A 24,800-nucleotide genomic window follows, 5' to 3' on the forward strand; every position below is an offset into this window, starting at 1 on the left:
AAGCTGGTCCGACCTTCCATTAAAAGGCACATACCTCTCGTCCACATTTTTCAAAGACAAATTCCAAAGTCATTTTGGGGTTTCACCACATATGTGAAAACCCGTATCGTGGTTTTCCCTGTCCATGGTATCTATATATTCCCTATTATGATCCATCATGATTATTCCACTAGCCTTCTACTTGGACAAAATATCTCGGCTTATTCCCATCTTCTGAGATAGGGTTCTTATCCTTACCAATTTCGGGGTTGTAAACATAAAATATGGGGTAAACTAAATCACGGTCCGCCCCATGACTTCATTTATCAATAATCAACTCTAGATCTGCTATAGACCGGGGGTTCTCGTATAAAGGGGAAACCCCAAAGCTGCTTTCTACCAATTGTCTATTAGGCCCATTTGATTGTATACTCTCCATATGACCTTTAACATAAATGCCATATAGAGAAAACCCATATCGGCTTTAATGTAAATCCGAGGTACATTATTATTAATTAATTAATTATTGATATGTTCATAACACATGATATTTGAAATTTATTTTTTGTAACAATTTGATACACTTAACATTATCAAATGAAATAATTATTCCCAACAAAAAATGAAATAATTATCCATACCTAAGCGAGCTAGCCAAATGAACTTTTGAAAACTTGATCCGCCATATATAACCAACAAATATAGTAATTTATAACGTTTTTTGACAAATAAAATATAATGCATTCATTAAAACATCAGAAGACAGATGAAACAAACCTCCGTACTGACAATACAACCTGATTGTGAAATAAATAAACGAACTAAACAAATAGCTGTCTTATTTTCAGATTGCTTAACAAATTGAATAAAATTCTTTAAAATAAAAAGGATTATAATAACTTTCCCCGCAATTCAGCCTACGCCAACTTTGAAAATAGCAGCATCACAATTGACTTTCACATAAATGCCTTATGTAGCCCAATATTCAAATTTTTTAGTTACATCAACTAAAATTATAGGAACAAATGCCCTCAAACTATGAATAATATTTTGTTGTGAAAAATGAGCTCTTGTGAATATTCACCACGATCAAAAAATCCAGATTTTTCAGAAAATCACATAAATCCTTTCCAACGAAACCAACATCAAAACACACAAATACTTTAAATAAAACATACTCACACCTAAAAAGATTTAGGATAAACCTTGATAACAAGGTACAAGCAAGATCTCACCCAAAAACGATTAGATCCCATTCCAAAAGGATGTTTATTCGAAATTTTTGAAAAACAGTAAAATATAAGAGAAGATTGAAGAATGAAAAGTATTAAACAGTGAGAGTGAATAGTAGATATGCGGAATGAAGAATAAAAACGGTGATTAGAATTCTAGATCTAAAAACGAAGATCGACTCGAAAGAGAATTAGGGCAGAGAGAGGTAATTTTTTTTAATAATTTATCACTAAAGCCAATAAGAAGCTGCATAAAAAAAAAATAACAAAAAAGGGACTAAAATCGTTCAAACCCGAAGCGGGTGAGGTCCCGTCTGAGCCCAATTTACCCATGACCCTGGCACCAAATCTAAACACACGACACAAGTCATAAGTATATATTTTACTTTTTTTTACTTGTCAAATGGTCATGGATAGAAAATAATAATAGCGTTCTTAACTCAACTCGGTACTCGAATCGCTCAAGGTCCGAAATGGAGAACTCACAGGACCCGAATTTTAAAGAGCTCTACACTATCCCAAGCCACTCTCGTAAGTACACTTTCTCTAACACCACTCTTTTATTCTCTTTTTATCTGTTTTTATTTTCAAACCCTAACCCTAATTTTAATTTTATGCTCAATTTTCTCCCCAATTGGTGCATTGTTTTTACTAGGTTGGTTTTCGTGGGACGATATTCATGAAGTAGAGCGTTACTCGCTGAAGGAATTTTTCGATGCGAGTTCGATTACGAGAACCCCTAAAATTTACAAAGAGTATAGGGATTTTATTATATCTAAGTATAGGGAGGATCCTAATAGGCGTTTGACGTTTTCCGAGGTGCGGAAGGCGTTGGTAGGGGACGTTAGTTTGATTCACAAGGTTTTCGTGTTTCTTGAGTCGTGGAATTTGATTAATTTTAATGCCGTGGAACGGGAGGATGATGATGATTATGTTGGGGGAGAAGATAAGTGGAATGTTAGGGTTGAGGAAGGGGCTCCGTATGGTGTTAAGGTTGTGGCGAATCCGAATTCGTTGAAGCCGGTTTTGCCGCCTCCGGTGTCGGTGAGTGGGGGTGGGAATGGGGGGATTGTGTCGCCTTTGGCGTCGTTTAAGGATAGGTATGGGGAGTTGGTGAAGAAGAAGTTGGTTTGCGGGAATTGTAAGGGGAATTGTGATTTGGGATGCTATGAGTATATAAAGGTACATTGGCGCTGTGGTATATACACTTGTTATTTTTAGATGTTGTGAACTTGTAGTAATTTTTTTGTTCTATGTGTTGCCTTATGATTTTCATTAACAGTGTAATATAGTGAATGTGATTACAATTTTTTTTTTGTCGAAGTTAATGTTTGTTCGAGACACGTGTTATTTAAATTTAAAAAGGGGAATAGTGGGTAAAAGTTTGGTTATACTACTATAAATGACAAATCTCCTCTATTCTTTGTTGTCATTACTTGGTGATTTGTTGGTGGTCCAATATATATAACTAATACATTGTGCATTTTCTCTTTATTTTCACAAATAAAAGTAAATGTATCACTGTAATACTAAATTATTTCCATTTGCATCACTCATATGTTAGTTTCATCTAATCATAATTTTTACAGCTTATGTTAAATAATAATCACAGTTCGTAATTAAAATTGATGGTGTAATAAGAATTGAAAACTCTGCTATCTTTCAGATGAGAAAATTGCATATATAATTTCCTCGAAGAAGAAAACTGCATAATATGTTTCCAGTATTTTCCCACAGTGGCTGTAGGTGAAAGCAAATGTTTATTTTGAAGATTAAATATCGCTGATACCTGCTTGTTAGTGGATTTATTCATAAGTAATTTTTAAGTACATATATATAGTATGTACTATGCCGTATCAGCGTATACCCCGCACTAAAATTTGCATATTTTCATATTTACTGAATTCACTTATCCTCTTAAAATGCAGCTCCCCACCCGTATCCTTGCTTCCAATCTCAAGCTTATTCAACATATTGCATCTAATTAATATAATTTACAATTTGTCATATATAAATATTTGAAGGATAAGATTGTGTGTGTGTGTGTGTATATATATATATATATTTCTACCCTAACTCTAAGTCATCTTCTAAATCATATTCAACAAACTTTAGTACCTGAATCTGACTTGTAACTTGTAAGCCTTTTCAGTTTGCCTGTACAGGAAATGGAACACAGAGCTAATGATTAACATCTTCTCTGTGGAGGACGCGTAAACGTGTATACTTGTGCTTGTTCTATAAATTGGTCTACGTTATACATAATGAAAGAATAGTGGAATTCATAAGCTACACCCAAGAGTTTGGGACATCGTTATTATTATCTTCCCAACTGATATTATTTTACACTTACGTTTTACATAATGAAAGAATAGTGGAATTCATAAGCTACCGCCCAAGAGTTTGGGACCTTATTATTGTTATTAGACTAATTATTAATATTCAATTTATTATCTTCTAATTGATATTATTTTGTACTTTTGCTTTACATTAACAAACATTGCTATTATATCTTATAAGAAATAAGAAATTACATTAACTTTGCCAAGTTACTTAACAGTTTCCGCAGTATGTCATGAATCATGACTCATGATTTATAATCTCACAGCGTGATATATGTAGCGTGAGAAGTTCTACATATTTGGTGCATATTTACCCATGGTGCTCTATTCTTGAATTTGTGTTTTATCCAGAAATCAATTCTGATTTGTAATGGGAATTGAGTAATAATTTTATGATTGTTACCCTAAAAAAAAATTTAAAGTCAATATTTATACTAATGTAAAAGATTAAGATGATAACGAGTTAGCAAATGTGGCGGGTGTAAATATTAAAGTTATTTATTTTGCCTCTTGAGCAATACAAATAACACACGTTCATGTTGAATTTACTGTTTTAAGCTCTCTAGGGAATTTACTATTTTATCGTGGCAAAATTTGACTAATTCTTTGTATAAGGCTAAAATAGACTGTAGTATTAATGTCCGAGAAGATTGTACATCAAAATTTGGCTCCACAATTTAAAGTATCGTTTCATCCTTATTATTTAATGATTCTTGTTTCAGGATAGGAACTATGTTATTTGTCTTGAGTGCTTCAAAAGCGAAAACTACGGGGAGAATAAGTCTGCGGGTGATTTTAAATTCATTGATTGCACTCTGAGCAATGGGAATCTTGAGTCTGCTTGGTCTGAAGCGGAAACTCTACTTTTGTTAGATTCTGTATTGAAGTATGGAGATGACTGGGAGGTTGTTGCTCAGCATGTTCAAACAAAGACTAAACTTGATTGTATTTCAAAGCTTATACAGCTCCCTTTTGGGGAGCTTATGTTTGGAGCTGGCAATAGTAAACCTAGGTTGTGGGATACGAGTGACAGCGTAAGTAGCGTCAAGCAAGTGAACTTAGATTCTAGCGAATCTCCTGAGATCTCAAAAACAGTGAAAGCGCCAATTTCAGATGTTAGTAACGAGAATGAGCAGGATGAAAATGCTGAGGATGTAGCTACTCCGCAGAAGAGGTTATGCACAGTGCGAGTTTCAGATGCTAGTAATTCATTAATGAAACAGGTAGAAGTTATTATGACGCTCTACGATTGAGATTTATATAATTGTATGATATGTATTTAGAGTTCTAGATATATGTTTTATGTAGACAAATTTTGCTTTTAGTTAAAATGATGTTATAAATTCTTTATCTGCCAGAGGAAGTTGAATGGTAGGTTTTTAATTGTAGTGGGTTTACTAGCACATAGTATTCTTAATTTGTATAATATATAGACCTTAATATTTGCATGCTCTGTTTTAACAAAAAGAGTGACTGAGTATGGTTGAACATTGGATTACTGCCTTCAGGTTTCTGGCCTTTCCATGATGGTTGGCCCACATATTACATCTTCTGCATCTGAGGCTGCTGTTGCGGCCCTTTGCTATGAGAATTTATGTCCAAGAGAAATATTCGAGGTTAATGATGATGGCAGTCACAAGTCCGGGTTGTCACAAAACGAGAGACAGAGGTGCTCTTAATTGAATTTTAAGAATTATATCTTCTTTTAATTTGTTTTGGCTTTTAATACTAAAGTTTAGAGTGCTTGATATTGTTTGCAGAGCCTCTCCAGCTAAAGACTCAGACATGGAAGGGAGATACGAATCAGGTACTTCTTTGAACATTATGCATTATAAAAATGCCAATAGCTGTGAAGGCTAAGAAATTTAAACTTTTATTCACAAGTATCCTTGATTAGTGGTTATTGTAGAGACCAGAGAGAAGCATTTTTTAAAGAGAGCACACCCAATTTTTTTTTCAACTCGTTTATGAATTATGATTCGTATCTGGCGCAGTTTTTATTATAATGATAGGTGAGAAGAATCAATTGTCGACTATCATCCCTGCATTCTTGACAGAATGCACAACTAATTTTTGAACATCTATCTATGTTTTCTTCAAAACAAACTAATATTTTTTATTACAATTACGATCATGGAAGCAAGATGAATGCATTCAGATGAAGTTTATATATAAAGATCAATTGACAACTTTTCATGTGTAATTATGTCAAGGAATTTGAATTTATATAATGTATAGAACAAGATGATAATGGCAATGATGATCTTCAAGGATCACATAAAGAATGTAGAGATATAGACTATAGTACTTCAGAACTATGGTAGGCTGAAATCAAGATAGAAGATATTATAGGAGGATAGTTATTTTCAAATGAGACCTTATGAAGCAGAGCTTGATTGTTATAAAAAAGAAAACGTGCTGCTTGGGTCAACACGGTGGCTTGAATATTTAATATTTTTGTTGACTAGCATATTCTGAATGGTTTTTTTTTACAATATGAATATTTGATACAGTTCATAATATTGATTCAGTGCATCATCTTGTAAAATAGGAGTATGTGCTGTACTTAAAACATTATCTTTAAGTATACAACGATTATATCAATTTTGGTGTATTATTAATTATGAATTGTGCCGGAAATATCTAAAATTTGATGAAGACAGAAGGGAAAGAAGAGTTGTCCATTGAGGAAGAGATTGCCAGCCAATGGAATTAGTGAAATGTTAGAATTTTCCCTTCTTTGAATTTGGCAAAGAAATATGCAAATTAACCTTAAATCACACTTATAAAACCAACAAAATCTTTACCTGTAAACTAGAGTTGTGGTGATTTTTCCATATGTTACAGCATGACTGAAGCAGAGTAAGATCTGGCTGAAATTGGCATGCCAAGGTAACTTAAGATTTTTTAAGATGAAGAGAGAAGAAAAAGAGTGGCACCGTCGCCTGCTCGATAGGGATTGCAATCCAACGAAGCGGTCCACCTGAAATGTTAGATCTTCGTAAAATTTGTGAACTGGCCATCTGCTAGGAGAAGATTCGATTTATGTATTTGCCCCTCCCCTTCCAAAAAAAGGCACAGTTCCCTTCCCAGTTTACACGTATAAAACAATTAAATCTTACCTGCCTATTGGATCTGCATTAATTTGATCTATAAAGCGATTCATAGTTAATCTTATCTTGGTGCTGCACGGGGAAAATTCTTGGTGTACCTTAATCCTGCGAAATCTCACCGTCTAACTAGATCTGCATATAATTAAATTAAAGAAGGCAATTCATAGTTGATCTTATCTTGGTGCTGTACTGGGGAAAATCTTGATGCACCTAAATCCTGCGAAATCTCCTTTTATATTTTAAAGTAATTAGTTGTGTCTCTCCATCCTGGTTTGGTAAAATTTGTTCACATTAAATTGAAATGAAGTGTCAATTAGCAGGGTCGATGAAAAAAGCGGAAGCAAGGCACTAATTGAAAGTAATCGGGTAATAGAATTCCCTTTTGTAAATTCTTGTGGTAAATATTTTCCATTTGGAGTTGGAAAGGGCTACCAAGTTTTTGACTAGTAATCGCAGTTATCCAGTCATCACAAATAAATATTATTATTGAACATTTATTACAACCTATGACCGTGTTTTAAGCACCAAATTAAAATAACATTTTTTTCTTTTTATAAATAAATGGCCACAATTAATTTCTTACAATTGATATTTATTTTAAAAAATTAACCAGTGGATTGAAACTCCAATTACATGACAACAAGACATAAAAATTGTATATATATATGTGTGTGTGTGTATATATATGTGTTTTTTTCTAAATGTTTTTTTTAATAATATATATAGATATATAATAACTTTTGAGATTGGAGAATTCGGGGCCGGGGAGGCACTGATACTTCTCCATGTCTGGTGCTCTGAAATTGTTATAAAAAAGTTCCTGTTCCCAACTCTGTAATCTGAAGCTTGTCACTTATTAAAAATCAGGAGTGCGAGAAATGACTTGGTAGATTGTGCTTGGCATTTGAAGTTCAATTATTCCTGCTATTAATGATTCATTGAATCTATATTACATATTGCAGTAGGGGTGTGTGTGTGTTTTGTTTGGTTATATTTTTTATATGTTATTTCTGTAGGTGTATAGAGTCCAACTACAATAGAAGCTCTATATAATATACAAAATAGCAACTACTTTTAAACCTTAGACTGAATAACAGAAGGTTAGAAACTTATGATCTACCTATAAGAAATAGAAGGCAGTGAGTTTTTTTAATGAATAGCCCTGGCACAATTTTCTTACTTTCCCATGTCTCTCGTATCCTCAAGCAGAGATGAGATGCACAAGCATAAACACTCTACTCTCTTTCTCTATGTGTGTGTGTATATATATATATGCATTTGTATCTCGTCTCCCATCCCCTCTTCTTTTTTAATAAATGATTCATGAGCAGTAATTGATGTTTTCCATTACTCTCCATTTGAGATCTCATCAATAGTAATATGTTTTATGTAAGTTAGGGGTTCAAAAATCAAAGAATCTAGTTCTATTTTTATAAAAATTTGAAACATCAACTCTTTCTCAAATTTGCTTGGCATATTAATTCCAGAGTTAACAAATAATTTAAAGGATGCAATAAATAATAAATAATATTTAAGTTGGTGTAGTATTTTTTTGATTTGTAAGTTTGTCTTTCCCTTTGCATTATATTATATTTGAAGAACATCTGAGATTTTTATTGAATGCAGATTTAACATGCATGGTTGTCAAGTTATTTGAATGTTATATATGTAGTATATAGTATTCAACAAAACTTGCATTTTATTTAAAAGAGGAAACAATAGTTTGTAGTGTACAGCTCTTGACATTTAAATTGGTGTAATTGAGCCAATTTTATCCGTTCTACGTTTCTGTTGCATCTTGTAATCTTTGAGTTTAACTGTTGAATCTGTTTTACTGTTAGAATCCTATACTTTAGTTTGTTCATTTGTTGGTTAAATATGTTAAAATTGACATACTAAAGAAGAAAGTTGTTTCTTCAGTGTGCATATTGAAACTACATGAAAAACATTTTATCAGCGAGATTGTAAGAAAGACTTTTCTGTTGAAAAGTTGAATTTGTCGTAATGTGACGGCGTGCCTGAGATTTAAAATTTACACAACAGTATTCTGCAATGGAAACTGTGGTGAATATGAAGATGTGGATAGTAAAGAAATGTAGGCCCAGAGAGAGAAAGAGTGACCAGATAGAACCTAATATGTGAAGATTTTAAATGAGTTTCTCATTTACACCCACTAATGTTAATTTCCCTTGGTTTCATGCTACGTAAAGACTCTTAGATTATGTTTTGAATTAAGGGTCCTAAACTAGTTCCTGTTCTGTATATAAAGTTTTTTTTTTGGTTTAAGCCGAATTCCTTGTGTGTGTTTGTGTTTGTGTACACTAGGTAATTTAACAAAATACATTATGCTTAATGTGTAGACTACTGCCTAGTCAACACTGGTGGAGTCGCGACAATTTTATAAACCATTTTATTGTTCAATATATCCTGGTGTTAATAATCATCTGATGTCAAATACATTTTCCCTGCAGATATTCAAGACACCTCCTCCACAAACGCTATACCTGTAGCTTTACGAATGAGAGCCGCAACTGCAACAGCTCTAGGTGCTGCCGCCGCCCGTGCAAAATTATTGGCAGATCAGGAAGACCGAGTATTAGAACATCAAGTCGCAACAATTGTTGAAATGCAGGTGAGCCCTAGTTAATTTTGACGTTTACTAGTAACTGTAGTTAGGCTTCTGTCCTCTTAACAAACACACACACACACACTTATATATATATATATATATATATATATAAACAACCTGAAATTTTCAAATTGTTAATATATATATATATATAAACAACCTGAAATTTTCAAATTGTTAATACTTGACAAATTAACAAAATTTAAATAACTACTACCATATACTAACGACATGATAAAATATTCCTACATATACTGGTTTATGTTTGCTCTCGTCGAAATCCCCGCTTTTACCTCCTGATTATATGCAGAACGAAAGAAATATGAGTGAGCTAAATGCCCAGCATGAATATAATTTAAAAATATTCTATATAACTGAGTAGATTGTGTCTTACCGGCACAGAGTTTAAACTAAACATGATGTAAAAGTCAACAGTAAAATTTTGAAGCAATTTACCAATATTTATTGAATTAGTACTATAATGACTTAAAACAATTGAGCTAACAACGAAATTGAAAATATAAAGTTCAAAATTAAATACAACTTAATCATACATATGTAAAATATGCCTACTTGATGGGTTCTCGAAAACTTTCCCTGACTTATGTTCTGGAAATTAATGCTTTTATAGGTGAAAAAACTTCAACGCAAAATGAGGAGTATTGAAGATCTTGAGCTGATTATGGAGAACGAGCACGTCCGAAAGCAGGAGTTAGCAGATTCGCTCCTATCAAAGAGAGTGAATGTGCTAAAAAAGATATTTAGTGCTGGGATATCCAGATGGGGGGATTGTGCACCTGTAACCACTCATGCACCAGCTGTGCCTTGAGTGTTAACAGGTCTGTAACTTTTTTCCTATTCATTTTAATTGAAAGTAGAATTTGGAGCAACATGAAGTCCTCATGTAAACTTTGAAGCTGAAAACAGCAAATGTTTCTGAAAGCAGTTTGGGTATTTTATATAACTGAGAGTCAAATGTGTATCAGAAGTTTTGAGGTTATAGATGATTCAGTCAGGTCGCACCAACCAAGTGGTTGAGCTTTAGATGTTATAGTCATTGTTTTGAAACGTGGTAGATTGAATCTCCTCTTCATACTTATTGTGAGCAGTGTTTCAGAAATCGCTAGGCGTGCCAGGGGCGGTGAGGGTACCATCGAGAGATTAATCGGAGTCTCGGAGTTGGAGATTAATCGGACCGATTAATCGGAACATTAATCGGAATAATATAAATATTATTTTTAGTTTTTTTAATTATATAATGAACGATATGTCAAATATTTATTTGAAAAAGGAAATTAGAATGGTATTAACCAATATCTACATTTGATATGTGTTATTTGATATGTGTTATGTACTAATTATTGAATTTACAATATTTGTTATATTTTAATTCACACTTTTAAATTAATTATAATATGTTATTTTTATATTTTAAGTGAGAAATTAAATATATTAGATTACTTGTTACTTTTTACCAATACTTTATATTAGAAATTGACATTATATTGAGTGAAATTATGAAATTAATGAATTTTTTTGGCCGAAATGAAATTAATGAATTAAAATTATAAAAACATAATTTTTTTTTTTTAATTATTTTTCGCTTAGACCGCCTAGGACCGATTTTTGATCGCATACCCAGCCTAATCTCGATTTTAACCCGAATTTTTGAAAAAAATGCCTAAATCACCGCCTAGGTCCGAGTCGGGGCGTTTTACCACCGCCTAGCATCTAGGCTTGGCGGCCGCCTAGACCGATTTTTAGAACACTAATTGTGAGAATGTGAGATTTTTAGACTTATCCTATTGCTTACTTGGGGAAGTATTGGGATAATGAACAGTACACAAGTTTTAAACTAGACTGCATTTTCAAGTTCTATAACCAGCAACCTCGAAAACCATGATATCAGCCTTTTTATAATTTTATTCATCGCAAACCCAGCAGCCACCAATCCTAATGCACCCAAGAAATTTTATCCACCGGAAAAGCAGTCACCACCAATGCAACCTCTCCACCAGGATTCCTGTAAGATGTTATTTTATGTTTTGTGCTTTTATTCGGCTTGTTCTGCGTAGAAGCAATTGTTTTTTATACCACTGTAGTTTTATTTTTCCAACCATTCTTGCCGCCTTCAATACTTATTTGCATCATACTATTCCCCCTTGATAGAATCGGAACATGGACTCTATAATAAATATAACTGACTTGATAATAAAGTACATACACAACATCACCTGCAATGAGGAGGGTGATGCTGCAGTGGCGTTTGGGTATGATAGCCCGTATAGGAAGGGGTGGTTGATAGCGGTCTTAGTGAGGAGATGCAAGCAAAATGCAAACCTGGACTAGCAAAAGCCATGACTACACGATTCGGGTTATCAGTGATTAGCAGGTTGAATTAGTAGAGATTGAGTGGTTGTTGATGTTTTTAATGAATAAGATCTTGAGTTTCAGAAAAGAAAAAACCTCACCAGAACGCTACTTTTTTACAAGATAGTAGAAAATGTCCACTCGCACACATTTTTTGTTTTTAGAACGATTTGACAATCACTGACAAACAAGGCGGAGCCAGGATTTTTTTTCCACATGGGCTATAATATATAGAACCTGTAATAACATAAAAGAGAATTTACAAATGTGAGCAAATCACTAGTATCAATAGCAGCCTAGAAACAACACAATAGCACAAAAATAATTCAAAGTTGGGCTATTTCCTCTGGACTAACTCTAAAATATATGAGCTGAGCTATATAAAAATTTGAATATATTTTTTTTAACCTAGGCTACAGCCCAGCCCAGCTTGGCTGTGGCTCCGCCCTTGCTGACAAAAATCATAGTAGGATAAAAATTTAACAGAACATGCGTAAGTACAAGAACAAATAAAAAGTCCAGAGCTTAGAAGATCCGACATTATTCATTAGACAAGCTAATTAACTAAGATTATTTTTTAGACAAGCTAACTAACTAAAGAAAAAAAAAGATTATATGACCATCAAGAAAATCTAATCAGTTTTGAGGTCAGCTGGCGGCTCAGCAGCCCTTCCATAGAGAGCCCTGGCTCCAGGGAGTTTCATCATCTTCTTATTAAGTGACTCATGAGGCGAAGCTCCTGGTTTGGTGATGTACTGCAGCCAAATAAACACATCTAGAATCTCCAGGCAAAATATTTTCAACCAGTGGCTGATCCTAAACCATGTTGGCTCCACCAAGTACCCATCTCCCCTGCATGCACTCTTCACTATTGTTTTGGCACATGCTACTACACTTCTCACTGGCACTAGACCTGCCTGAGCTTGTACAAACATCACACACAAAGATTATCCAACTTTTACACAACATCATCCTAATTAAAATCTCACTGCTTCATCAAAATTATAACTTTTATGGTTCTTCTAGCAAAATCTTAAATCTAGCTATTATGTGCATCTTTGAAGTTTCAAGAGACTTGCAGAAGAATACATAAACATGTATGAAACAGAGCTTACATCTCTCATATCTGGGTCGAATTCCATTTTATCTCCCTTGAACAGGAATTTGCCTTGAATCATTTCAGATTCTATAAAACCAGGCGTCACAATTGTTACTTTGATATCAGACCCGAACTCAACTCTTAACGTGTCGAAGAATTGTGCTACTGCAGCTTTGCTCGCCTGTGACAAGCTAAGACTCATTAGGAGAGTGTCTTTGGAAAACTATTGCATAGGAGTTGGTAATTTTAATCGTTTATAACAATATATCTGTATGATACTTATAACACCCTCCAAATCCGGGGTATAGATTTGGGGCATTATTAATAACAACTACAAACTAAATCTGCACAAGCGGAATATAAAAATAATAATTACACCGAACTATTACTACTCAGGATCTTTTAAGGTTTGAGTTGAAAACAAGAACCACATACTACACTTTATTACAAACCCAAATAAAATAATCTGTCTCAAGAACTCTCTTTGTTACAAAACTTTATTCTATCTACATTCTCATCACACAACTTTTATTCAAACTACACAAAACTTTTATTCAACCCAATATTACTACTTATCCTGTTACACCTGATCTGGTAATTCAAAGCTCTCTTCGGGAATAGGAAGGAACACTCTTGGTATAAGAGAGTCCCGCTGCTTGACTCGCTTCTTGACTACGCGGGTCCAGATGGGTTTCATTCTCTACCTTAACTGTAAAACAATAGGAATAACAATAAAAAGGGATGGGCCAAAATTGCTCAACAAGCCTGCAACAGTATATATAGTATAAAGAGAGAGAAATAAGTGAACCAATAAGTTGCTGGTTTGAACAACCATCTGAATCTGTATAGGATAATAATTTGCCAACACTGGCGAACACTGGCGAGTGCCAAATGAACAAGACTGAAAACAAGAACCAACATATGCACTATAACCTGCTGATCAGTCAAGATACAGTGCAGATCTATAGCCAACTGCATAGACCCAACCAACATAAAGAGTACTCAGGCAACTATGGCCTATTAAATAATGGTCTGGGTAAAACCCAGCCCGTATAGTAACCATCCAGTCCAAGGTATAGCATCCGGAACAATCGGAATGCTTTTGATATATCCCAACACCAGGACATACCAGAGTATATGTAACAAGGGTAAAAGTATTGGAATATGAATAGAGGATTCAATAAATTGGGAGAAATCAAGAATCGAAATGAAATAGAAACAAGAATTATTAATTGGGTAACAAACATTGTATATGAACAATAATTATCAAAGGTAACTGATATGATAAAAGGAAATATAATTCACTATTCTGAATTTAGAATAGGGGAAAAACTTGCCTTGCGCGTACTTAACCTGGTTTAACTCACCGCCTTCTGTCCCTAGCTTGCTAACACTGAACCAATCATAGAAAGATAGTCGTTTAGATAACTTACTATATGCGTGTATCTCGAATTGATACCACGTAACCTTATCAGTCTACCCATGCGTTTCCATCTGACTCGCATATATACACATATAATTATATAGCACGTAAGGTTCACATAGCCACGTAAAGCACATAGCAAATAAAGCACATAATTAATTTTTAGACTTATTATTATTTTTAGAATCGATACTAGATTCATATTTATAATAACTAACCCTATCTGATTTTATTATAATTTTTCGCGATTTATTCGACTCGTTTCTACCCCTAATTGGGCCTATGAACAATTAATTATCACAAAACCACTCTCTTCCGGAAGAAATTATAACTTACAACTATTTTTATTGGGTTCGTTTCATTTTTCTGAGTCTAGGGGTCTTCGTTTCGCTCAAATCAGACTAACGGTTTAATTATTATGAATTAAACAAGATTTAGTTAATTAATAATTAATTATAAATAATTAATTATAATTAAATAATCCTTAATTACATTTTTAAATAATTAATTAATAATTATTGTATTTTTTTTAAAAAAATAATAATTAATCCCCAATTATTAGGATTAATTACTATTTATTACAATTATTTATAAATTAATAATACTTACTCGATCGGATCGATTATTTACAAATAATCAATCGATTCAAATAACTGATACACTATTTATCGAATAAATACTAACTGTTCGAATTATAATCTACTCAACGATTAATTACTCGTATAACTACGAGTTACTCGCAATCCTCACATAATTATCGAACCATTATATTATTATTGTAACTTATACGATTCGCTAATAAATTATCGATATTTAATTATACGATACAAATAGTTATTACGATATCCTTCGAATAAATTATCGGTCGAATAATAATTCTCATTATCGAATCACTACTCTTATGAATATGAGTTACTCGTAATATTAACTAATTATTAGATTATTAATCGTTTTATTTAATTATTTTTAATCCTTATTTATTAATTAATTACCCAATTATTAATTAATTAACTAATTATTAATTAATTAGATAACTAATAAATAATTAGATAAATAATTAAATAATTAATAAAATTCGAATTTCTAATTTAATAAAATAATTTAGAAATTAATAATACTATTTTTCAAAATTTAAAACTAATTTTTATTTAATTTTTAGAATTACTAAAACTAATTTTTGATTTTTAGAAAAATAAAATAAATATAAAAAAAACTAGAAATACAAAACAGGGTTTCAGGGTTAGGGTTTTTGGATCAATCCCGGGTCGAAACCGGGTTGCAAACCGGGTCGACTCCGGGTTATCGGGTCACGAAGAACGAACCGGGTCGCCGGCCGGTTCTAAAATCCGGCGACGAACCCAGGTTCCGGCCACGATTCCAGATACGAAACCACAACACTCCCGACGTTTCTTCACGTTTCCAGTCAACAACAACATCACGACTACTTCCCCCGCCTTCCTCCTTCCTCCTTCGCCGTCCCCGATACCAGAGCTCGAAGAACAGGCGGCGGCGTCGCCGCTTTTCCAACGACCTTAAAATCAACACGAAACTCTGCGAACCCGGTACCATTCGACGAGAAAAACGACGATCTAAACGTCTCCAACAACAATAACATCAAACAAGCAGCCAATCGTAAAACCCGAATTCAAGAATTAAAACCGAAAATACGAATTAAAAATCAACTCAATAATCAATAAATATGATTACATAAACAGAAACTACATATCACAAGCTTCAAAACGGATACTCACACGTTCGATTTGGATGCCGGAATCACGATCAAACTTCGGTTTGATTCTCTGCCCTGTTCTTCACCACAAACCCTAATTCCTTTTTCTTTTTATTTTTTCTGATTTTTAATTATAATTAACTGAAAAATTAACAATAAATCAGGTATTTATATTCATGAAAAGAATACCCCTAAATAAAATTAAGGGGCTAATTACACTCCTAATAAAAATATTTGGCCCTAATTTTTATAATTTTTGGGTATTAATATTGAATTTTTAAATATCCAATAAATACAAAATTAATGCTAAAAATTCCCAAAAATTGTGAATATTTCAAAAATGCAAAGAAAAATGATGTATGATAATTACTGGTAGAACTTTTTGAGATGAATCCCATTCCAGGCATTTTTGTTGGGTTTCCCGTCGAGGTGTGCAAGCTCATAGGTCCCCGCACTTACCAGTCTCAAGATCCGATAAGGGCCTTCCCATGCTGGTTTGAAGTTTCCTGAAACAGTGGGTTGCGATGCCGCGGAATCCCTTAAGACGAGGTCGTTGACCTTGAAGTCTTTGGGTTTGACCTTTTTGTTGAAGTACCTTGCAGTTTTCTCTTGCTGGGCGATCATCCGCATTCGGACTTCTTCCCTTGTTTCTTCTAACAAATCATTGTGAAGGCGAAGGCCTTCGAGAGATAGAGCAAGATCGAACACATCGACCCGTGGTGAGGTGAGACTTATCTCAACAGGTATGACAGCATCAACTCCGTATTCCAGACGAAAAGGAGTTTCACCCGTCGCGCTTCGGGGAGTCGTCCTATACGACCACAACACGTTCGGGAGTTCATCGACCCAGCATCGGGGTATTTCTTCAATTCTTTTCCTCAAGCCTTGTATGATGATTCTATTTGTTACTTCTGCTAGTCCATTAGCTTGGGGGTATGCTACAGATGCTTTGATATGCTGGACTTTTAATTCAAGCAGGGTTTCCTCAAACCGTTTCCCTACAAACTGAGTGCCGTTATCGGAAACTAAGATTCTGGGGATCCCAAAGCGAAAGACGATGTATTCCATAAAGAATTCTATCATCTCTTTTTCTCGAATTTTAGCAAGGGGTTTTGCTTCGACCCATTTGGTTGCGTAATCCACGGCGACTACGATGTATTGGCACTGATTTTTGGATTTTGGAAAGGGACCCACAATATCTATTCCCCATTGGAAAAAGGGGCACGGGCTGAGAATAGAGTTTAGCTCAGTCGTGGGTCGACGGTTTACATTTCCATGAAGCTGACATGCTTGACATTTTTTGACGTAATCTTCACAATCCTTTCGAATTGTGGGCCAGAATAGACCTTGTCGGATAATTTTAATGGCTAAGGTTTTTCCTCCTAGATGCTCACCACATATTCCCGTATGTATTTCTACGATTGCTTAGAGGGCCTCTTCTGGAGACAAGCAACGAAGTAGAGGCTCAGAGAGGGCACGTCGATATAACACCGAACCCACAACACAGTAGTTCCTTGCTTTGAACATAAGAGTGCGGGCTTCGGACTTATGCTAAGGAAACTTGTTGTCGATAATGTATTCAAGGAAGGGTTGGCGCCAATCGAGCCTAGCCTGGATTTGATTAACTGACACTTCGTCGACGGAGGGGATCTCCAAAATGTCGACGTATGTTGGGCTGAGATTAGTAGGGAGATTGGAAGAGGCCAGTTTGGCTAGAGAGTCGGCCCGTTGGTTCTCCTCCCTGTCGACGTTTGACATTTTCCATGAATTTTTTTTACTAAGAAGCTCTTGTGTTCTTGTTAAATATCGGGCCATCCTTTCATTATGCGTCTTAAATTCGCCACTTATCTGTTTGGAAACCAACTGAGAATCCCCAAATATGTCAATGACCTCTGCCTCGAGATCGGATGCGAGCTTTAGTCCGGCGATGAGTGCCTCGTACTCGGCCACGCTGTTTGTGGCGAAGAACCCGAACTTGAGAGCCTGTTGGATTTCGAGTCCTCCTGGACTGATTAGTATGACCCCTGCTCCTCCAGAGTTGGATGTCGAGGAGCCATCAACAAATAAAAGGCTGGTCATCTTCAGGTTTATGTGTCTTGGATTTGAACTGGCATTCAGCGACGAAATCCGAGAGAACTCGGGCCTTGATCGCCGTTCGAGGTTTGTACTCGATGTAGAACTGGCTTAACTCTACGGTCCAAGCTGCGAGCCTCCCTGTTATGTCGGGCTTGTGTAGGATTCTTTTCAGAGGTAGATTGGTGAGAACATGGATTTCTCTCGCTTGAAAATAATGACGGAGCTTACGGCTCGCGACAACAAGAGCGTATACGAGTTTCTCGACTTGTGGGTATCTTGTTTCCGCGTCTCGGAGTGAGTGGCCGATGTAATATACAAGGACATCTTTTCCCTCATCGACACGGACCAACACTGCCGCGACAGTTTCATCGGAAGCTGAGAGATATACTCGTAGAGGTTCGCCTGTTAAGGGTCGAGTTAAAACTGGAGGATTTGTCAAAAATATCTTTTAATTCGGTGAAATTTTTTTCACAATCTTCGTTCCATTCAAACTGTGATAATTTGGAAGCTTTCTTCATTGCAGAGAAAAATGGGAGGCACCTCTTTGAGGATTGAGGGATGAACCTTCGAAGAACGGCTATACACCCTGTGAGCTTTTGTAAGTCTTTAATGGATCTTGATTTGCTCATTTCTAGAATAGCTTTTGTCTGAGCTGGATCGGCCTCGATGCCTTTCTGGGTGACCAGGAACCCCAAGAATTTACCTGCAGTAAGGCCGAATGAACACTTTTCAGGGTTTAGTCGCATGTTGTTTGCCCTTGCGTTGGTGAACGTTTCTCGAAGGTCTGTCACATGATCAGAGGCAACTTTTGACTTTGTAATCATGTCATCGACGTATATCAGCATATTTCTTCCTATATGCGAGGAGAATATTTTATCCATCGTCTGCTGAAAAGTAGCGCCCACATTGATTAATCCGAAGGACATTACTTTGTAACCAAAGACTCCCCTGTGTGTGATGAAAGCAGTTTGTTGCCAGTCATGGGAATCCATTTTAATTTGATTATACCCCGAAAAGGCGTCCATAAAGGACAGGAGTTCATTTCCCGCTGTGGCGTCGATGAGTTGGTCGATATTGGGCAAAGGGTAAAAATCTTTGGGGCACACCCTATTAACATCTGAATAATCAATGCACATTCTCCACTTCCCATTGCTTTTCTTAACCAGAACCACGTTCGATATCCATGTGGGGAATTGCACAGGCTCGATGAAGCCGGCGTCGAGGAGTCTGTCGACCTCTTGGTCGATGGCTGCTCTTTTCTCGGCCGAGAATATGCGTTGTTTCTGTCACACAGGCCTGATGTCCTTACTAATGTGCAGCGAATGTCGAGCAATGGCCTCTGGGATACCGGGCATGTCCTTCGGGACCCAAGCAAAAATATCGGAGAATTCCCGGATGAGATTCGTGATTTCTTTTTTGAGATCTGAGGAGAGATTCTTGCCAATTCTTGTTATTTTATCGGGGTTTCCTTCAAATACTTCTATATCTTCTGTTTTCTCGAGAGGGGAGCATGAATTGCTTGTGGATGTGTCGATGTCAAGTACTTGATTGACCTCTAACTCTTCATCTGTCCTTTTCCTTGGAAAAATAGTGGTTAGGTAACACTGCCTAGCCGTCGCTTGATCACCAATCATTTCTCCTACACCAAAGTCTGTGGGGAACTTCATTTTTAAATGGGAGATGGAAGTAATGGCCCGAAGGGCGGTGATCGTTGTTCGTCCCAATATGGCGTTGAAACTCGAGGATGCACTGATCACATGAAACTTGACCATCTTCCAAATCTGACATGGGGGAGAACCAAAAAGCACCGGCATGTCGACTGTCCCCACTACATGTACCTCATTCCCAGTAAAACCATATAGAGGCGTTCGGGCATTCTCGAGGCGTCGATCCCCGAGGTCCATTCGGGAGAAGGCATGATGGTATAGGACGTCGACAGAGCTGCCGTTGTCGACCAACATCTTTTTTACCGTGTTGTTTCCCACCCGGGTCGTGATGACAAGGGCATCCTGATGGCCTTCGATGAGACCAGGGCCGTAGTCATCGTCTGAGAAGGAAATGACAGGGGACGGATTTGTCCGGGTGCGTTTGGATGCAACCCATTAAAAACCTCACGGGCATAGCTTTTTCGGGAATTATGAGAGAGTCCCCGGCTGCCACACCACCAAAGATAACGTCAATTACACGATCTTCTTCAACTCGTCTATGACGTCGAGGAGAATCTTCCCGCTGTACATAATGCACTAGCTGTCCTCGGCGAATTTTCCCCTCGATGAGGTTGCTTAATTGAAAGCATTGTTCAGTTGTGTGGCCTGTATCCTCATGGTAATCGCAGTATCTAGAGCTTGGAGTACGACCCGGTTTCATGGGTCTTGGAGGACGATAGTTCGGCTCTGTCTTTAGGACCGCTAAGATGGTCGTTTTCTCAGTGTTAAGCTTGGTAAATTCTTTTTCTGGACGACTGCGGGGTTGCCAGTCTCTCTCTTTTCTGTCCCTTGGTTGATGCTCGACGGTATGACTAGGCGGTGAACGGCAACACTCTTGACGTTTGTCACGCGCGGGAGATCGCGGACTGTAGCTGCGCCGTCGTTCATACCTAGAGGAGCGTTTGGGGGACTGTATGCAGCTTACTGCCTCTTGGAGCATCATGCGATGTTCTATAATTTGGAATGCTGCTTGTAAGGTTTTGGGTCTTTTCTCAAAGATCTCCTCTAAGAGCAAACCATGGCGAGATTTATCAATGCCTGCTGTCAGAAAATTGACTGCCATTTGCTCGATTAGATCTGGAATCTTTGCTATTTCTTCTCTGAATCGTGTTAGAAAACTTTGGAGACTTTCTCCTGAGCGTTGGTGCATTGTCATTAGGGAAGCTGTGACCTTTATTCCTTTGTAGTTACTGGAAAAACGAGCTTGAAACTTATTTTTTAGGGCCGCCCATGAGTCGATCGACCGGGGGGGGGGGCAAGTTGCTGTACCATCGAAGGGCGGTACCCTGGAGGCAAGTAGAGAAGAATTGACATCGAGCGACCTGTGAGTGGCCGAAGAAGGCCATGCGTCCATCGAAGATATTGAGGAATGCTAACGGGTCCGAGGATCCGTCGAAATGATCAAGGGCCGGAGTTTTCAGTGTCCTGTCGATGCGTGACTTCTCAAGCACCAATGATAGGGGGCTCTCGGAAACGGTTTCAAACCCTGCCTGATTTCTCATCAAGGTACGCATCTGGGCGATTTCCTCCTGCATTTTAGCGAACTTCTCGTGAGATATAGATTCTGTGGATTCTGTCTGACGCGAGACATCGGCAGATGACACTGTCCTCTGTCGACGTTCGCGTGGTTGTGAATATGTCGACTCTACCGACGGTTCATATTCGTACTCAGCATCGTCCCCGTCATAAAATTCATCATCTTGTTTTTCATTTTGAATTGTAGTTTGTTGGAGCTCTCGACGGAGACGGTGAATCTCGCATTTTCGCTCAAGTTTAGCCTGCAATCTCCGAGTTTCGTGTTCTAGAAACTCGAGTTCTTCATCTGAATCAAGTGGGTCTTCTGGATTTTCTTGGTTTTGGGATTTTAGCCTTTCTTTCCTTTCCGAATGTAGTCGTATGTCGCTCGAGAGAACTTTCTTTCCTTTAGATGTCTGAACTCTAAAACGCTGATCTGAAACAGTTTTTCTTTTTCTGTCCCTTTAAAGTGTGTCCTTCAAGCCCAGAGATTGATCTTCCGGAGGCGCCTCAAGTGGAGGAAACAAACACTTCGGCTTCAAGGCCGGTTGTTTAGGAAGCTCGCGATCGCCGTGGGTCGAGGGGTCGGCGACAACTTCTGCCGTCAACTCCTTTACCTGAGTCGGTCCGGCGATTCCCGGATCAAGCTCTTCTACAATCATCTTCTGGTTGGATCTTGTTAAAGCAAAGCTCCTTCTAGCGCCAAATGATGTTTCAATAATATTATATTATTAGACTCTAATTTTAGGAGATTGTCTCTTTGCTATAATTTGCCAATCCCTTCAAATGGGATTGTTTTCTTTTATTTATACCAAGTCCCAAATGGGCCTTTTCCTTACAAAGTGGGCCTTCTTGGGCTTTACATAATATTTTACAATTATTCTAACTATAATTCCTTTGGGCCGTCTTGTCCTGGTCCAACAGTCCACTCGCACATATTTTTTGTTTTTAGAACGATTTGACAATCACTGACAAACAAGGCGGAGTCAAGATTTTTTTTTCACATAGGCTATAATATATAGAACCTGTAATAACATAAAAGAGAATTTACAAATGTGAGCAAATCACTAGTGTCAATAGAAGCCAAGAAACAATAGAATAACACAAAAATAATTCAAAGTTGGGCTATTTCCTCTAGACTAACTCTAAAATATATGAGCTGAGCTATATAAAAATTTGAAACCCAGCTTGCATGTGGCTCCGCCCTTGCTGACAAAGATCATAGTAGGATAAAAATTTAACAGAACATGCGTAAGTACATGAACAAATAAAAAATCCAGAGCCTAGAAGATCCGACATTATTCATTAGACAAGCTAATTAACTAAGATTATTTTTTAGACAAGCTAACTAACTAAAGAAAAAAAAGATTATATGACCGTCAAGAAAATCTAATCAGTTTTGAGGTCAGCTGGTGGCTCAGCAGCCCCTCCATAGAAAGCCCTGACTCCAGGGAGTTCCATCATCTTCTTATTAAGTGACTGATGAGGCGAAGCTCCTGGTTTGGTGATGTACTGCAACCAAATAAACACATCTAGAATCTCCAGAAAAAATATTTTCAACCAGTGGCTGATCCTAAACTATGCTGGCTCCACCAAGTACCCATCTCCCCTGCACGCACTCTTCACTATTGTTTTGGCACATGCTACTACACTTCTCACTGGCACTAGACCTGCCTGAGCCTGTACAAACATCACACACACAAAGATTATCCAAGTTTTACACAACATCATCCTAATTAAAATGTCACTGCTTCATCAAAAGTATAACTTTTATGGTTCTTCTAGCAAAATTCTAAATCTAGCTATTATGTGCATCTTTGAAGTTTCAAGAGACTTGCAGAAGAATACATAAACATGTATGAAACAGAGCTTACATCTCTCATATCGGGGTCGAATTCCATTTTACCTCCCTTGAACAGGAATTTGCCTTGAATCATTTCAGATTCTATAAAACCAGGCGTCATGATTGTTACTTTGATATCAGACCCGAACTCAACTCTTAACGTGTCGAAGAATTGTGCTACTGCAGCTTTGCTCGCCTGTGACAAGCTAAGACTCATTAGGAGAGTGTCTTTGGAAAACTATTACATAGGAGTTGGTAATTTTAATCGTTTATAACAATATATCTGTATGATACTTATAACACCCTCCAAATCCGGGGTATAGATTTGGGGCATTATTAATAACAACTACAAACTAAACCTGCACAAGCGGAATATAAAAATAATAATTACCCCGAACTATTACTACTCAGGATCTTTTAAGGTTTGAGTTGAAAACAAGAACCACATACTACACTTTATTACAAACCCAAATAAAATAATCTGTCTCAAGAACTCTCTTTGTTACAAAACTTTATTCTATCTACATTCTCATCACACAACTTTTATTCAAACTACACAAAACTTTTATTCAACCCAATATTACTACTTATCCTGTTACACCTGATCTGGTAATTCAAAGCTCTCTTCGGGAATAGGAAGGAACACTCTTGGTATAAGAGGGTCCCGCTTGACTCGCTTCTTGACTACGCGGGTCCTGATGGGTTTCATTCTCTACCTTAACTGTAAAACAATAGGAATAACAATAAAAAGGGATGGGCCAAAATTGCTCAACAAGCCTGCAACAGTATATATAGTATAAAGAGAGAGAAATAAGTGAACCAATAAGTTGCTGGTTTGAACAACCATCTGAATCTGTATAGGATAATAATTTGCCAACACTGGCGAGTGCCAAATGAACAAGACTGGAAACAAGAACCAACATATGCACTATAACCTGCTGATCAGTCAAGATACAGTGCAGATCTATAGCCAACTGCATAGACCCAACCAACATAAAGAGTACTCAGGCAACTATGACCTATTAAATAATGGTCTGGGTAAAACCCAGCCCGTATAGTAACCATCCAGTCCAAGGTATAGCATCCGGAACAATCGGAATGCTTTTGATATATTCCAACACCAGGACATACCAGAGTATATGTAACAAGGGTAAAAGTATTGGAATATGAATAGAGGATTCAATAAATTGGGAGAAATCAAGAATCGAAATGAAATAGAAACAAGAATTATTAATTGGGTAACAAACAGTGTATATGAACAATAATTATCAAAGGTAACTGATATGATAAAAGGAAATATAATTCACTATTCTGAATTTAGAATAGGGGAAAAACTTGCCTTGCGCGTACTTAACCTGGTTTAACTCACCGCCTTCTGTCCCTAGCTTGCTAACACTGAACCAATCATAGAAAGATAGTCGTTTAGATAACTTACTATATACGTGTATCTCGAATTGATACCACGTAACCTTATCAGTCTACCCATGCGTTTCCATCTGACTCGCATATATACACATATAATTATATAGCACGTAAGGTTCACATAGCCACGTAAAGCACATAGCACATAAAGCACATAATTAATTTTTAGACTTATTATTATTTTTAGAATCGATACTAGATTCATATTTATAATAACTAACCCTATCTGATTTTATTATAATTTTTCGCGATTTATTCGACTCGATTCTACCCCTAATAGGGCCTATGAACAATTAATTATCACAAAACCACTCTTTTCCGG

The 24,800-nt window shown here is 36.6% G+C and overlaps 2 protein-coding genes across 2 annotated transcripts; one reads left to right on the plus strand and one right to left on the minus strand.

Moving 5' to 3' along the window:
• Positions 1-1,593: 1,593 nt before the first annotated feature.
• On the plus strand, positions 1,594-10,317 carry LOC141667215 (SWI/SNF complex subunit SWI3A). Its single transcript, XM_074473618.1, has 7 exons — positions 1,594-1,742; positions 1,867-2,393; positions 4,276-4,776; positions 5,062-5,222; positions 5,314-5,360; positions 9,138-9,298; positions 9,927-10,317. The coding sequence occupies exons 1-7, from the start codon at positions 1,685-1,687 to the stop codon at positions 10,122-10,124; spliced, it is 1,653 nt and encodes a 550-aa protein (XP_074329719.1). The 5' UTR covers positions 1,594-1,684; the 3' UTR covers positions 10,125-10,317.
• Positions 10,318-17,467: 7,150 nt separating this feature from the next.
• On the minus strand, positions 17,468-17,995 carry LOC141665253 (uncharacterized). The gene has a single exon (XM_074471233.1). It carries the CDS (start codon positions 17,993-17,995, stop codon positions 17,468-17,470), a length of 528 nt encoding a protein of 175 aa, XP_074327334.1.
• Between the last annotated feature and the right edge of the window lie 6,805 nt (positions 17,996-24,800).

Source organism: Apium graveolens, chromosome 6 (genome assembly GCF_009905375.1).
Source record: "Apium graveolens cultivar Ventura chromosome 6, ASM990537v1, whole genome shotgun sequence".
Classification (NCBI taxonomy): domain Eukaryota; kingdom Viridiplantae; phylum Streptophyta; class Magnoliopsida; order Apiales; family Apiaceae; genus Apium; species Apium graveolens.

Coding starts and splice junctions, on each gene's coding strand:
- LOC141665253 (XM_074471233.1), bottom strand. CDS start 17,995: ATGACCAGCCTTTTATTTGTTGATGGCTCCTCGACATCCAACTCTGGA.
- LOC141667215 (XM_074473618.1), top strand. CDS start 1,685: ATGGAGAACTCACAGGACCCGAATTTTAAAGAGCTCTACACTATCCCA. Junction 5,223..5,313: donor TCACAAAACGAGAGACAGAG/GTGCTCTTAATT, acceptor TATTGTTTGCAG/AGCCTCTCCAGCTAAAGACT. Junction 5,361..9,137: donor GGAAGGGAGATACGAATCAG/GTACTTCTTTGA, acceptor TTTTCCCTGCAG/ATATTCAAGACACCTCCTCC.